Here is a 16,292-nt window from a genome sequence, read left to right as displayed (position 1 = left end):
TGGGAGTGACTGGCTCTACTGAACTTGAAGTACTTTTTAAATGAGTTGAGGGTTTCTGCCTCTAACACCCTTTCAGGCAGTGAGTTCCAAACCCACCATTTAATTGAGAAGGTATCTACAGTAGACCTGAATTTGTAACACCCAGCTTTTATGGTTGTGTTGCTAACTTTAGTGTTCCAATCATCTGGATTTCTGCCTCGATTACAATGTAGAAGTTATTCCAGGATGTTCTTAATTTGTAATCTACAGTTTATACTTTGAAATGTATATTCGTGGAAGTATTAGTGACAGTACTTGGATGATTTGCATCTGTCTTCACAGAAGAGGGGGTGATGCAGACATGGAGTGTGAAATATTGGATGGGATAAATATAGAGGAAGTATTAAGGGGTTTAGCATCTTTGAAAGTAGATAAATCGCCAGGCCCGGATGAAATGTATCCCAGGCTGTTGAGAAGCAAGGGAGGGAATAGCAGAGGCTCTACATTTTCCGATCCTCCCTGGCTACAGGCGTGGTGCTGGAGGATTAGAGGACTGCTAATGTACCGTTACTTAAAAAGGGAGAAAGATAAACCGAGTAACTATCGGCCGGTCAGTCTAACCTCAGTGATGGGCAAATTATTGGAATCGGGTTAACGGACAGTCAGCATGGATTTGTTAAGGGAAGGCCGTGGCTGACTAACTTGAATTTTTTTTGAGCAGGTAACGAGGAGGGTGGATGAGGGTAACGTTTGTCGTGTAGATGGATTTTAGCAAGGCTTTTGACAGGGTCCCACGTGGCAGACTGGTCAAAAAAGTAAAAGCCCATGGGATCCAAGGGAAAGTGGCGAGTTGGATCCAAAATTGGTTCAGTGGCAGGAAGCAAAGGGTAATGGTTGATGGGTGTTTTTGCAACTGGAAGGCTGTTTCCCAGTGGGGTTCTGCAAGGCTCAGTACTAGGTCCTTGCTTTTTGTGGTATTTGTTAATGTGGGGGGCATGATCAAGAAGTTTGCAGATGATACAAAAATTGGCCATGTGGTTGACAGTGAGGAAAGCTGTAGACTGCAGGAAGATACCAATGGACTGGTCAGGTGGGCAGAAAAGTGGCAAATGGAATTCAATCCAGAGAAGTGTGAGGTAATGCATTTGGGGAGGGCAAATAAGGCAAGGGAATACACAATAAATGGGAGGATACTGAGGTGTAGAGGAACAAAGGGACCTTGGAGTGCATATCCACAGATCCCTGAAGATAGGACAAGTAGATAGCGTGGTTAAAAAGGCATGCGGGATACTTTTCTTTATTAGCTGAGGCATAGAATATAAGAGCAGGATCTGTATAAAACATTGGTTAGGCCACAGCTTGAGTACTGTGTACAGTTCTGGTCATCACATTATAGGAAAGATGTGATTGCACTAGAGAGGGTACAGAGGAGATTTACAAGGATGTTGCCAGAGCTGGAGAATTTTAGCTGGGAAGATCAGATAGGCTGGGGTTGTTTTCTTTGGAACAAGGGAGGCTGAGGGGAGATTTAATTGAGTTGTATAAAATTATAACTCCAATAGATAGTGGATAGGGAGGACCTATTTCCCTTAGCTGAGGGATCAATGACCAGAGGACAGAGTTAGTGATTGGTAGAAGGGTTAGAGGAGAGTTGAGGAGAAATGTTTTCACCCGAGTATGGTGGAGGTCTGGAACTGCCTGAAGGGTTGGTAGAGACACAAACCCTCAACTCATTTTTTTAAAAAAGTACTTGAAGTGCAGAAACCTATAGAGCTACGGACCAAGTGCTGGAAAGTGGATAGCTTTTTTTTGGCCAGCACGGACACGATCACAAATGGCTGCCTTCTGTGCCGTAACTTTGATTTTTATATATGGAGATCCATTATCTGAAAAATCCCCACCTTCATGTTCAAATGCTTTCATAGGTTTTAGCATGGAAGGAGGCTATTCGGCCCATCGAGTACGTGCCAGCTCTATGCAAGACTGATCCAGCTGGTCCCACTCCCCTGCCCTATTCCCGATAGAAATTCAATTGAGCTATGTCATCTGTTGGGTGCACAACTTTGGGCCATTTGCAGTAACCAAACCTTGACTATCCTGTTGTCAAAGCCCAGACAACTATACCACTTCTGCTTGTTTATCCAGTTTGAATTTTGTGGGCCCCTAGATTTGGAAAAGGTATCGTGTTGTTGCCTTGCTGATTAATCCTAAATTGATCTGTTTATTTTTGCAACTTATTGGGAACATGGATGCTAATGTTAGTACCCAACTACATCTGTGACTGAGCTCAGCGCAGATTTGGGGTTGAACTTGGGACCTTTCCTGAGCCGATGTGTCCAGTAACATACCAATGTGGTGTATTTGTCCCTAGCCATTTAAATTCTTGGAGAAAGTAGAATTACTATTGTACAAAAGTGACTAGTTGCTAATCTCATTTGGGAAACCTATTCATCTTAACCAAGTTTGAGTTTTATACTGCAATTGTTACTTTGAAAAGCATGCTTACAAACTTCATTTCCTGTAGAAAATTTGAAGAAATCTATCCACCTGAGGTTGCTGAATTTGTATACATAACTGATGATACCTACACAAAGAAGCAGGTTCTACGGATGGAACATCTTATTCTTAAAGTTTTGTCATTTGACTTGGCAGCACCAACAATAAACCAGTTCCTTAATCAATATGTTGGGCGTGAGAAGGCCAGCAATAAAGTTGAGAGCCTTTCTATGGTGAGTATTATGTGGGTTCTATTGTTTGTGACCTAGGTTGCACCAGAATCTTTTTTTTTAAAAATCTTGTAACTACAAACTGTCTCAGGATTTGAAGGACATATTTGTATCCCTATTGAATCTCTGATTTTATTAAGAGTGGGTCACTGAATAACCAGAATCTCTTTGTCCCCTTGGCAGTACCTGGCAGAACTCAGCTTGATCGATTCTGAACCATTTCTGAAATATTTACCTTCTGTCCTAGCTGCATCTGCCTTTTGTTTGGCCAACTATACAATATCACGAACTAGCTGGGTGAGTGGCTATTTCAAATTCTCAATGCCTTTTGTATGGAGCTTTACCATTTGTGGTTAACCCGATAGAAGATCTCTTGGGATTTCCTGTTTTGGACTTGTTGGGTAACTTTTTTTATACTTTAAGTTTTTGGTGCTTGTTCATGCTTTTTTTTTAAAAAACATAAACACTCTCTCTTGCTTGCCCAATCCTCTTGCCTGCTGTAGTGTATTTTAAAACTTTTCTGCTTATTCCCTAATGCTTCTCTTCCTGCTCTAGTTCCTTCCAGTCAAGGGAAATATACTTTCATTCCTGCTTCTGACTTTTGTATACCATACTTGTATATTCAATTATTAGTGAGAATACCAACAGCCTCTTTCAGGTGGGCTGTGACAAATTGGGGCAGCACCACCTGGAGTACTTTTCTGTTTTCCCAGTCAAATATCTGAATAATCAGAATGCCCTACTGTCTTCAACAGGGAGAAAAGGTGACATCAACATTATCCAATAATTGTGCATTTTTTTATTCCTTGAGCTCAATCCACAATATTTCTGCATCAGCTTAGGTAATTTCACCTTTGTGGAAGTAATATTCTTGTTAATAATTATTATTACTGCTGCAGTACCTATTTTCTTGTGCTCATGTTTTCTGTTTGTAACCCAATGAAGTCTCAGCTTTAGGTCAAACATGTTCAAGAAAACCTCCTGATCATAATCTACAGGTTTCCCCCACCCCAATAACTGAATCAGTGCTCCTCCATGTTCAACATCACTTAGAGGAAGCCTTGAGGGAAGCAAGGGTGCAGAACATACTCTGGGTGGGGGATTTGTATATCCAGAGTGGCTTGGTAGTACCACCACAGACCAAGCTGGCCAAGTCCTAGATGCTATAACAGCCAGACTGGGCCTACATCTGGTGGTGAAGAAAGCAACCTACTTTATCTTATCCTCACCAATCTATCTGTTGCAGATACTTCTGTCCACAGTAGCAGGGGTGACCACTGCACAAGTCTCATCTCTACCATGAGGACATCCTCCACTGTAGTGTGGCACTGCCACTATGCTAAGTGGGACAGACTAAGCAGATCTAGCAACCAAAACTGGGCATGTGAGGTGCTGTGGGGCAGTAATGAATTTGTACACATTGTAACCATGACCTGGTGCATACCCTCATTCCCTGATCTTTAAGCCAGGAAACCAACCTTGGTTCAGTGTGTGGTTAGAAGGGTGTACCAGGAGCAGTAAGACTCATACTTCAGAATGAGTTGTGTAGCTATTGCACAGGGCTACAGAAATGTGGCAGCCAATTTAGAGTCAAGACCCTGACAAACAGCAATGAGATAAATGACCAGATGTTTTATTGATATTTGTTAAGGGATTAAATGATGGCCTGGACATCAGAAGAACACTTCTGTTCGAATAGATTCCATGGAATCTCTTACACCCACCTGAGGGCAGATGGGTGCCTCGGTTTAAAGTCTCATTCAAAAGACAGAGCCTCTGACGTTGCAGCACTCATTCAGTGCAGTACTGACTATCAGCTTACTTTTATGTTCTCAAGTCTCTGGAGTGGGACTTGAATCTGCAAGTCGTTAACACCATCAAGTGATACCTGCTCAGACAACCTGTCCAACGAAGCTCCGTTTGGGTTCCAGCAAAACCACTTGGCTCCAGACTTCATCACAGGCTTGCTTAGAAATTACAACACACAGACCATATGGCCCAACCTGTTGATGTTTTTATCTTCCACAGGAGCATCATTGCTTAACCCCCTTTTCCTTCATCAACCTGTTTAATCTATTCTTAAATGTTCACATGAACTCTGGTAGTGCATTCCACAGCCCTGCAACCCTACATTTTTTTTCTAAATTTCTTGTTTTAATCTTGTATCCATAATCTGTTTCTACTCTATCCCATTCCTTCATAATTTTAAATGCTTGTCAAATCATGTCATCTCCTAATTTATAATGAAAACCACCCCAACTTTTCAAGTCTGACTTTGTATTTGTATTTCCACATCAGACAGCATCAATAGCGAATCTGCATCACTTCCTACGGTGTGGAGTCCAAATTCATACACACTACACCAACTGTGGTCTTACAACACAAGACCATGGTTTTAGAGATTCACCATTACATCTTTTTTAATATTCTATACCTCTTACCATAAAATCAATTAGCCATTTTTAATGGCTGTATCCACTTGAGATGCAGCTTTTAAGGTCTTGTGAACCTTCAAATTCTTTCGCATCACCCAGCTTTCCCTATTACTTTTCAAAATAAAATGTACTGCCTCACATTTACTGACATAATTCCATTGGCCACTTTGCCCATTCCACCATCTCATCAATCACCATGCAGCTTCCTTTGGTCATCAGAATTATTTATTGTGTACCTGATTTTAGTGGTGTCTGAAAATTTGGACTCTACTCCCTTTTTAGGCTTGTCCAACATTGTATACAGTAAACAAACTATCCCAGACAGAACCCTGTGGAACATAGCTACCCACTTCCAACCAATGTAGCTCTTAAGCTGTTTCCTTCTAATCGTTATTAATCTAATTTGCTCCCCCAACCCACCCATAACATACCCCTCTCTCTTTAATAGTTTTCTGTGCAGTGCCTTATCAAAAGCTTTGACAGTCCATGTACACTGCATTTCCCCCATTCTTCATCTGTCGCTGCCTCCTCCTCCTCCTCCTCTAAGTTTGTCAGACACCATCTTCCTTTCTGACCATGTTGTTCTGCTTTGAATTATTCTCTTAAATTTTCCCTGCCACAGAAGATAGAGCTACCTCAGGTCAGTTAGTTTGTCATCTAGAAATGGATGCAGGAGCTGAATGCTGGAGAAGTTATCCATGACATCAGTAGCATTCAACGGAATATAGGATCAAGGAGCCCCAGTAAAACTTAAATCAGTGTGGGTCAAAGGGAAAATCCTTCAGTAGTTGGTCATCCTAAAGTCAAAGGAAGATGGTTATAGTTGTCAACCAATCATCACAGCCCCAGGACGACATCACAGGAGTTCTTCAGAAGTGTCCTAGGCCCAACTATCTTCAGCTGCTTTATCAATGACCTGCCCTCTGTCATAAAGTCAGGGGTGGTGCTATTAATTGATTATTCTTCCTTTGGAATTCCCCAGCCCCAGAGGGCTGTGGATAGTGTGAAGTATATTCAAGGCTGAGAGCTATAGATTGTTGGACTCTAAGAGAATCAAGGGATATGGGGATCAGGCAGGAAAGTGGAGTGTTTTTTATTCATTCATGGGATGTGGGCATCACTGGCAAGGCTGGCATTTATTGCCCATCCCTAATTCACCTTGAGAAGGTGGTGGTGAGCCGCCGCCTTGAACCACTGCAGTCCGTGTGGTGAGGGTTCTCCCACAGTGCTGTTAAGAAGGGAGTTCCAGGATTTTGACCCAGTGACAATGAAGGAACGGCAATATATTTCCAAGTCAGGATGGTGTGTGACTTGGAGGGGGATATGCAGGTGGTGTTCCCATGTACCTGCTGCTCTTGTCCTTCTAGGTGGTAGAGGTTGTGGGTTTGGGAGGTGCTGTTGAAGCCTTGGCAAGTTGCTGCAGTGCATCCTGTGGATGGTACATACTGCAGCCACAGTATGCCGGTGGTGAAGGGAGTGAATGTTTAGGGTGGTGGATGGGGTGCCAATCAAGCGGGCTGCTTTGACCTGGATGGTGTCAAGCTTCTTGAGTGTTGTTGGAGCTGCACTCATCCAGGCAAGTGGAGAGTATTCATCACACTCCTGACTTGTGCCTTGAGCCTTGAGGATGGTGGAAAGGCTTTGGTGAGTCACTCGCTGCAGAATACCCAGCCTCTGACCTGTTCTTGTAGCCACAGTATTTATATGGCTGGTCCAGTTAAGTTTCTGGTGTATGGTGACCCCAAGGATGTTGGGGGATTCGGCGATGGTAATGCTGTTGAATGTCATGGGGAGGTGGTTAGACTCTCTCTTGTTGGAGATGGTCATTGCCTGGCACTTGTCTGGTGGAAATATTACTTGCCACTTATGAGCCCAAGCCTGGATGTTGTCCAGGTCTTGCTGCATGCGGGCTCAAACTGCTTCATTATCTGAGTGGTTGCGAATGGAACTGAACACTGTGCAGTCATCTGCGAACATCGCCATTTCTGACCTTATGATGGAGAGAAGGTCATTGATGAAGCAGCTGAAGATGGTTGGGCCTCGGACACTGCCTTGAACACCTGCAGCAATGTCCTGGGGCTGAGATGAATGGCCTCCAACAACCACTACCATCTTCCTTTGTGCTAGGTATGACTCCAGCCACTGGGGAGTTTTTCCCCTGATTCCCATTGACTTCAATTTTACTAGGGCTCCCTTGGTCAAAGATCAGCCATGATCTTGAATGGCAGAGCAGGCACAAGGGGCCATATGGCCTACTCCTTCCTATTCCTTATATTCATATTCCACTTACAATTTCTCCGATTTAATGAAGCAGCCTACAGCAGAACCTGGATAACATCATTGACCAGAAGCTACAAGAACCGATCGAAGGTTGGATGCTATGCAACAAGTGGCTCACCTGACTCCTCAAAACCATGCCTCTATCCACAAGGCTTAAGTCTGGAGTGTGGTGGAGTACTTGCCTGGATGGGTGCAGCTGCAACAACACAAAGCTTGAATCATCCAGGACAGGATTGGTGCCCCTGCCACTAGACTCCATAGCCACCACCTTCCCACCAGCACACTGGCTGCAGAAAGTTCTCTACATTGCAGCAACCCAAGTTTACCACAACAGCACCTCTCTACCACAAAAAAGGATTGTCAACCCTAAAGCAAAAACCTTCCTGACTTGGACATTTAAAGCTGCTCCTTCATTGTCAGTGATTCAGTATCCTGGAATTCCCTACCTAACACCATTGTGGGAGCACCATCTCGTTCTCAGGGACTTGAGGGATGGGCAATAAATGCAGCACTTCCAATGTCACCCTATGGTGGGGGGGGGGGTGTGAACACCACAACCCCGTTGCTTGGATTTGCCAAGCAGTGGCTTGGTTTACCCAAGCTTCCTATCCTAATTGCCTTTGACTTGCTCTTCCATAACCTATTTCCAATTCCACAAACTTTTCTGTGCCCAACTTTGTGGCATGGACAACTTTACTCTTTCCTTTTCCTGTGTCTTATTTCTCTGGGCTGTCACTTATCTTTGCCCATTGTAATATCTTTTATCTACTGTAATATCTTTTATCTAGAATCATAGAATCATAGAAGTTACAACATGGAAACAGGCCCTTCGGCCCAACATGTCCATGTCGCCCAGTTTATACCACTAAGCTAGTCCCAATTGCCTGCACTTGGCCCATATCCCTCGATACCCATCTTCCCCATGTAACTGTCCAAATGCTTTTTAAAAGACAAAATTGTACCCGCCTCTACTACTGCCTCTGGCAGCTCGTTCCAGACACTCACCACCCTTTGAGTGAAAAAATTGCCCCTCTGGATCCTTTTGTATCTCTCCCCTCTCACCTTAAATCTGTGCCCCCTCGTTATAGACTCCCCTACCTTTGGGAAAAGATTTTGACTATCGACCTTATCGATGCCCCTCATTATTTTATAGACTTCTATAAGATCACCCCTTAACCTCCTACTCTCCAGGGAATAAAGTCCCAGTCTGTCTAACCTCTCCCTGTAAGTCAAACCATCAAGTCCCGGTAGCATCCTAGTAAATCTTTTCTGCACTCTTTCTAGTTTAATAATATCCTTTCTATAATAGGGTGACCAGAACTGTACACAGTACTCCAAGTGTGGCCTCACCAATGCCCTGTACAACTTCAACAAGACATCCCAACTCCTGCATTCAATGTTCTGACCAATGAAACCAAGCATGCTGAATGCCTTCTTCACCACCCTATCCACCTGTGACTCCACTTTCAAGGAGCTATGAATCTGTACTCCTAGATCTCTTTGTTCTATAACTCTCCCCAACGCCCTACCATTAACGGAGTAGGTCCTGGCCTGATTCGATCTACCAAAATGCATCACCTCACATTTATCTAAATTAAACTCCATCTGCCATTCATCGGCCCACTGGCCCAATTTATCAAGATCCCGTTGCAATCCGAGATAACCTTCTTCACTGTCCACAATGCCACCAATCTTGGTGTCATCTGCAAACTTACTAACCATGCCTCCTAAATTCTCATCCAAATCATTAATATAAATAACAAATAACAGCGGACCCAGCACCGATCCCTGAGGCACACCGCTGGACACAGGCATCCAGTTTGAAAAACAACCCTCGACAACCACCCTCTGTCTTCTGTCGTCAAGCCAATTTTGTATCCAATTGGCTACCTCACCTTGGATCCCATGAGATTTAACCTTATGTAACAACCTACCATGCGGTACCTTGTCAAATGCTTTGCTGAAGTCCATGTAGACCACGTCTACTGCACAGCCCTCATCTATCTTCTACTGTAGGTTTCCTCCATGACTAATATTTTGTGTATCTTAAGTGCCGTTTAATCAAGTCAGTTTAGAAACGTGTAGTGCAATCTGTTGACATGCACTTAAAACCAGCTTTTTAAAAAAAAATTGATAGAATTTAAGTATAACTACTGAACTTTTGCTGGGTTTGTCTTTTTTTGTACTCTTATTGAAACATGGAGTTTGCAGTGAATTCCAAATTAATTGGGTAGATCCTCCACTGCAACAACTGTGGCCCTGAAATTCCTTGGGTTGTGATTCCAGTTGGTGCTACCCTCTCTCCAGTGCTAACTCTGCTGGAGTAGTTTGTAGGGTGCATATCTTGTTTACATGGGGTACAAATGCAATTTCAGATGCATCTCTGGTGCCTGCCTGTCCACAAACCCCCACAATTGTCTGCTCTTGGGTGGGGGGCTAGCCCAGATTCACACCCACCCTAACCCTGCTAATGTTACTGGTGACCTGAGCAAGAGGGCTGATCTAGATACATTTTATCTTTTTAAAAAAAATTCTTCAAGGGTCTAGGCAGCTTGCTAATCCTGGACCCCACTGGGGTGGGGGGGGGGGGCAACTACCATAAACGCCAGATAAGGTAGCCTTTTTCTGACCCTACCAATCACTTGCCTCATGGACGGACAAAAGTTTTGCCCCTTACAAGCACTGAGGGAACCCCTGTGGAATATTTGGGCCCATCTGTTATGCCTTTTACTTCATAGTCTTTGATTCATTGGTAAAACCAACTCTTTAAATGTAGAGCTAAATTGCCAGTTTCTTGTTTTTTGAGCAATGATGCATGACTTTGATTTTGACTTGCTGTTTGCAAATTGCTTTTCAGTGTGGTGGTTTTTAAAAAAAAAAAAATTTCAATAATTTCAATTGCATTTTCTTTGCAGCCTAGATCATTAGCTCAATTGACTGGATATGTCTTGGAAAGCTTAATGCCTTGTGTGACAGACCTGTACCAAACCTACCTCAAAGCATCAGAACATTCACAGCAAGCAGTGCGGGAAAAATACAAGAGCTCGAAGTAAGTATGGTATTAACTAGAAACTTGGTTAATCGGGAAAGAAATACGACACTTGGGAATTTAAGTTGTTTTGGTTTGCCTCTCACTTGCTACATGTGTAGGATAACTAAGTGTAACTTATGCCTTGGAGGGAATATTCTCTAGAGGTAATACTTCATGACTCCCCTTATAGAATGTACAGCACAGAAGCAGGCCATTTGGCCCAACACGTCCATGTGGAGCATAAACACCAACATGAGCTGCCTCCCGCCCTTTATCTAACCCATCAACATATCCTTCTATTCCTTTCTCCCTAGTGATTTTATCTAGCTTTCCCTCCAATGCACCTGTGCTAGTTGCTTCAACTAATCATTGTGGTAGCATACTCTTTGGGTAAAGAAGTTTCTCCTGAATTCCCTAATTGTATTTGTAACTATCTTTTATTTATGGCCCCTAGTCCTGGTCTCCTGCAAGTGGAAACAGCTTCTATATCTACCCAATCAAACCCTTTCATAATCTTAAAGACCTCTCAGGTCACCCCTCTGTCTCTTTTCTAGAGAAAAGAGCCTCAGCCTGTTCAATCTTTCCTGATAGCTATAAGCTCAGTTCTGGTGTCATCCTAGTAAATCTTGTACATTCTCCAGTACCTCCTATCTTTTTGATATGGAGACCAGAACTGTTTGTGTGGTCTAGACAAGTTAACATCTGCTTTTCAATTCTATCCCTCTAGAAATTAACTGACTATTACTTAAGCTTGCTTAAAGGTGAACTCCACAATATGGCTTCAAGTTTCTTTGTATATCGTCTATTCTTAAAGCAGTGAGATTTGAGACTACAGTGAATTGCTTCATAAAGGGGGCTACTCTTGGATATAACCTAACTAGGGTCGGCTAGCAAAGTTGCCCATGTTTCACTTCTGTCTAGTCCATAAACAGAGATTGTACCCATTTGTGGAAGTTGAGATCATGCCAATAATTCACTTTTCCATACTTCTCTAATGCTGAGGATGCTTGGGAGGTTTGATACAGAGGCCAGCTTTTTTCATGCTCTCCTCCCTTTTTCTCCCCCACCCTGTTCTTGAATAATTTAGAAGAAATTGATGTGCAAATAATTCAGTTGGGTTATTGTTACATAATCTATTTTATCTTGCAGTTTATTACTATTCAACTGTTGAATTTACAATGTTTGTGGTAATGCCATCCAATAACTTCTCAAACCTTCTATGTAGGTTATTTCAATGCAAGTCATTGTAAAAGTAGATGCTTAGGAACTAGCAACATGAGTGATTTTGTTATGGTATTTCGAGAACTGGATGAGGAATCATCAATCTGCCACTTTGTTTTGGTGCAGTGCAAGGAAACTGGATAACCTTGCACAATGTTGAAATTGGCTCTTGCATAATAAATTAACAGGGAAAACAAAACTGAAATCTGAACACTAATGGGTATAGACATTTCTGCCCTCAATTTGCAAGTTTTTTTTGTTTTTAATCTCATAACTTTGTCAATCTTTCTCTGTAACATCAGCCATTTTATAGGGCTGCCTGTTTTGAATACTGTTGCAGGGAATAACATGGGTCAGCATCTTACTGACCTGACTACCAGCTGGGGAAATTTTAATGCCTGAACATTTCTTGATGAAATGTTTCCTTTTTAGGGAGAGTGGTCTGCTGTAATCTCATTGCAAACAATTGCTGGACTCTGTTGGTTTGTACTTCCTGTTGCCACAAACAAGTACTGGAAGCTGTAGTTCTTATACTAAAACTGGCAGTGGAGCACTAGTCAAATTTAATAAGAACATAAGAAATAGGAGTAGGCCATACTGCCTCATGAGCCTGATCTGCTATTCAATCAGGTCACGGCTGATCTTTGACCTTAACTCCACTTTCCTACCCGATCCTCATATCCCTTGATTTCCCTGAGTCCAAAAACCCCCCTCTCAGCTATGAATATATTCATCGACTGAGAATTCCAAAGATTCACAATCCTCCTGAGTGAAGAAATTCCTCTTCATCTCAGCCTTAAATGGCTGACCCCTTATCCTGAGACTGCTCCCTAGTTCTAGACTCTACAGCCAGGGGAAACAACCTTTCAGTATCTGCCCTGTCAAGCCCTCTCAGAATCTTATGTTTCAATGAGATCACCCCTCATTCTTCTAAATTCCAGAGAGTATAGGCCCATTCTACTCAATCTCTCCTCGGGAAAACCCGTTCATCCCAGGAATCAATCTAGTGAATCTTTTGTTCCACCCCCTCTAAGGCAAGTATAAAGAGACCAAAACTGTACACAGTACTCCAGGTGAGGTCTCACCAAAGCCATGTACAATTGTAAGACTTCCTTACTCTTGTATTCTGACCCCTTTGCAATAAAGGCCAACATGCCATTTGCCTTTCTAATTGCTTGCTGTACCTGCGTGCTAACTTCTTGTGCTTCTAGTATGAGGTCAGCCAAGTCTCTCTACACCAACATTTAATAGAATATTTTTCAAATGGTGAGAAACTGTTTCTATTCTTCCTACCAAAGTGAATAACCTCACATTTCCCCACATTATACTCCATCTGCCACCACCTTGTCCATTCACTTAACCTGTCTATATTGCTTTGCTGACTGTCCTCTTCACAGCTTACTGTCCCACCTCACTTTATATAATCAGCAGACTTAGATACATTACACTTGGTCCCTTCATCTAAGTCATTAATATAGATTGTAATAGCTGAGGCCCAAGCACTGATCCCTGTGGTACTCCACTAGTTGCAGCCTGCCAACCTGAAAATGACCCATTTATCCCTAATCTCTTCCATTAACCAATCCTCTATCCATGCTAATATACTACTCTCAACCCCATGAGCTCTTATCTTGTGTACCAACCATAATGTTTCATGGTGTTTGCTAGTTCACAAGGAAAGACTCCAAACATCTGTCTCCTTTGAATTCTTAAGGCCACCATGAAAGGAAGATGAAGCAGTCTATAAATGAGTATGAAGTGGAAAGCAAGTTCTATACTTGTAGCTGAAGGTTTAAGAATTGTGCACTGGAATATTGCTAATGTGCTTGATATGAATAATGTTGATACTTTAGAGGAATGCAATATACTGCATATGAAAATTTCTGATGCCTTAATCCAGGCTCCCTTGCTGAATCTGTTCACCTTTTGTCACTCAGCAAATCTAATTCTGGTGTTGTACTGCATTTCTGCTATTTTCGAGGCAGCTTAGATGAAATGCACAGCTTCAGCTGGGACCCTTAAACAGAACTTGAATCTGCCTGAGACTTTAGCTTGTATTTCTCTTCAGTTGCTAACTGATCTGATTTGGAATGTTCTGCTTTTACTATAATAAATCTCACTTGCACATGTTTATTTCCAACATGAAATCTATGCCCGGACCATTGAACAGGATAAACTTCTGCCCATTGCACTAACAGGGCTGGCACTGTTCTCCCTCAATGTGAGATACTGGATGTCAACATGCTTTTGGTCTCCCTGGGCTGAGCTTCATATGTTTCAGCACTCATTGCAAGAAAAAAAAATTGTCTTGTCCCATTTTTATAATGTAAATTTTCTCTTGCAGGTATCACTCTGTGTCACTCATTGACCTACCACTCTCCTTGGACCTGCTGCTTTAATAGTGATGCTATCCTCCTTGCTTAGTGTGTGTATATATTGCATACTTTTGTAGAATCTGGGGACTATTTTTGTACAGCTCAGTATTTTTGAGGAGAAAATGTGGACTTTCAACCAACTCGCCACTACAACTTCTAGCACTGGATAACGGCAATCCACCATTAGTAATTTGACTTCTATGGGGTATTACACACAACCGTTGAAGCCTGTTTTATACTTGTACATTTTTATGAATTATGAACATATGTGCAATCCCATTGTATACAACTTTTATATTTAGAGCTAAAATAACCAAGCCCAAATTAACCAATAGGATAAGTTTTGTTAATTCACTTGGGAAACTATGTGCATACAATTTTTTTACCGCAAGTAGAATATTAGGTATCTTGAAAGAATGCCAATGTATGATTTTTAATAATCCTGACTGGCTTCTTTCAGCCGATGTTTCTTCAACTGAGATGTTAATTAAAAATGCCAAGTGGGTTAAATATGGCCAGTCTGACCCAGTACACTAGTATGATATGCTGGTGTCTCACATTTGAGGGGGAAAGCTTTTGAATTTGGGTTATATTGTTTGCAATATAAGCCTGTTAGGATATGATCAATATTATGTCAAAACATAATCCTCAATATAGCTAAACCAAGCATTGGAATACTCCAGTTGTGGATTAGCTACTTTAGCTTATGATGTCCGATTCCATTGGTGACTATTCCATTTCTCAAGTCAGTTGGAACTGAAAAGTTTTTGAAGTATTACCAGACATGAATAGGCAAATGTTTTGTGATTCATAAGGATCTTAAATTTGACTCTTCGGTAGAATGCTGCCTTTGTCAGAAATTTGACTGTCCTTTTTTGAATTCTGCTTGGTATAAGTGAATGTGCTTGAACATTTTAGTAACTTTGAGTGCTCACTTTTTTTTCTTTACTCTCCTCGTCCCAAGCTTAAAACCTATTGTCCTGTTTTTATGGGGGATGTGGGGGGGGGCGGGGGGGGCAGGGAAAGGAGTTTTCATTTATAATTGGACAATCAATACATGAACACTGACTTATGCCTTTTTTAGGTGAACCCTCTAATAGCTGCACTAAACTTGTAAACCATCTTATGTGCCTGAACATCATGGCAGTACTAAGGCGGGGGGGGGGGGGGGAAGAAATTAAGCCCTTTGTTACCATGTCTATTTGAATGGCTTCCACATGTAAATTATGGAACATGTAACAAATTTACAAATAAACATGCATTAGAACCAATGTCTGGCTTGTGTGTCAGATACTAAAATTTTTGAAGTATTACAGAAGGATTTGGTGAAAGTTTATCTTGTAAGTACTTCTCCTGTTTGTATTAACACTTTCAATTTTTAAAATTGAATTTTTTTTTAGCCAGCACTCCTCTCAGATGTCTGACTGGTGTCTAAACTTGTATCTCATGTTTACTTGGGGAGATGATGTGATAGGGATCAGTTATAGAACCACTACCATAGTTGAAACTGATCAAACATAGAATTGAGGCCCACTGTGCCTTCTTGCCTTTTTAAAATATGGAAACGATCGTGCACTTTCCAACAGCTTGCATTTTTTAAGCATCTATAATGTCATAGAACATCCCAAGGGGTGCTTCGTAGGAGTGTAATCAGACAAAAATTGACACAGGAGGGCTGGAGAGGCTATGGGAAGGAATTCTAGAGCTTAGGGCCTAATACAGCTGACGGCATAAGTCAATAATAGGATGAAAGAAATGGGGGCTGTACAAGAAGCCAGAGTGGGAGGAATATAGGACTGAAGGAAGTTAGCAATAAGGCCGTTGAGCACAGGTGAACAGGTTGATGAAAGTTAGGATACAGGCAGCAGTTCTGGCTGAGCTCAAGTTTATGGAGGGTGGAAGATGGGAGGCTGGCAAGATGAACATTAGAAAAGTCAAGTCTGGAGGTAACAAAAGCATGGATGAAGGTTTCAGTGGGAGATGTGCTGAGGCAGGGATGGAGACTGGTGATGTTTCAGAGGTGGTATTTGTGATGGAGGGGAAATGGGGTCAGAAACTCAGTTCAGGGTCAAATGGTCTGATTTCAGCCAGGGAGGGAGATGGAAGCTGGCCAGGGAACAGTTTGTGGCAGGTGCCAAAGATGATGGCTTCAGTCTTCCCAATGTTTAATCGGAAGAAATTTCAGATCATCCAGGACTGGATATCGGACAACACTGAGGCAGTGGAGGGGTTGAGAGGTGATGTA

General features: G+C 42.1%; 1 protein-coding gene across 1 annotated transcript in view; it reads left to right on the top strand.

Annotated features, from left to right (window-relative positions):
* The window catches only part of ccna2 (cyclin A2), a 28,128-nt gene extending 12,810 nt beyond the window's left edge, over positions 1-15,318 (top strand). Inside the window, exons 5-8 of the mRNA XM_067993128.1 lie at positions 2,504-2,708; positions 2,889-3,002; positions 10,336-10,469; positions 14,017-15,318. Coding sequence (XP_067849229.1) covers positions 2,504-2,708; positions 2,889-3,002; positions 10,336-10,469; positions 14,017-14,071 — 508 coding nt within the window. The 3' untranslated portion in view covers positions 14,072-15,318. The remainder of the gene's footprint in view (positions 1-2,503; positions 2,709-2,888; positions 3,003-10,335; positions 10,470-14,016) is intronic.
* The last annotated feature ends 974 nt before the right edge of the window (positions 15,319-16,292 follow it).

Source organism: Heptranchias perlo, chromosome 1 (genome assembly GCF_035084215.1).
Source record: "Heptranchias perlo isolate sHepPer1 chromosome 1, sHepPer1.hap1, whole genome shotgun sequence".
In the NCBI taxonomy this organism is placed as follows: Eukaryota; Metazoa; Chordata; class Chondrichthyes; order Hexanchiformes; family Hexanchidae; genus Heptranchias; species Heptranchias perlo.
Note: the sequence above shows the minus strand (reverse complement) of the source record. Positions and strands in the feature narration are given on the sequence as shown.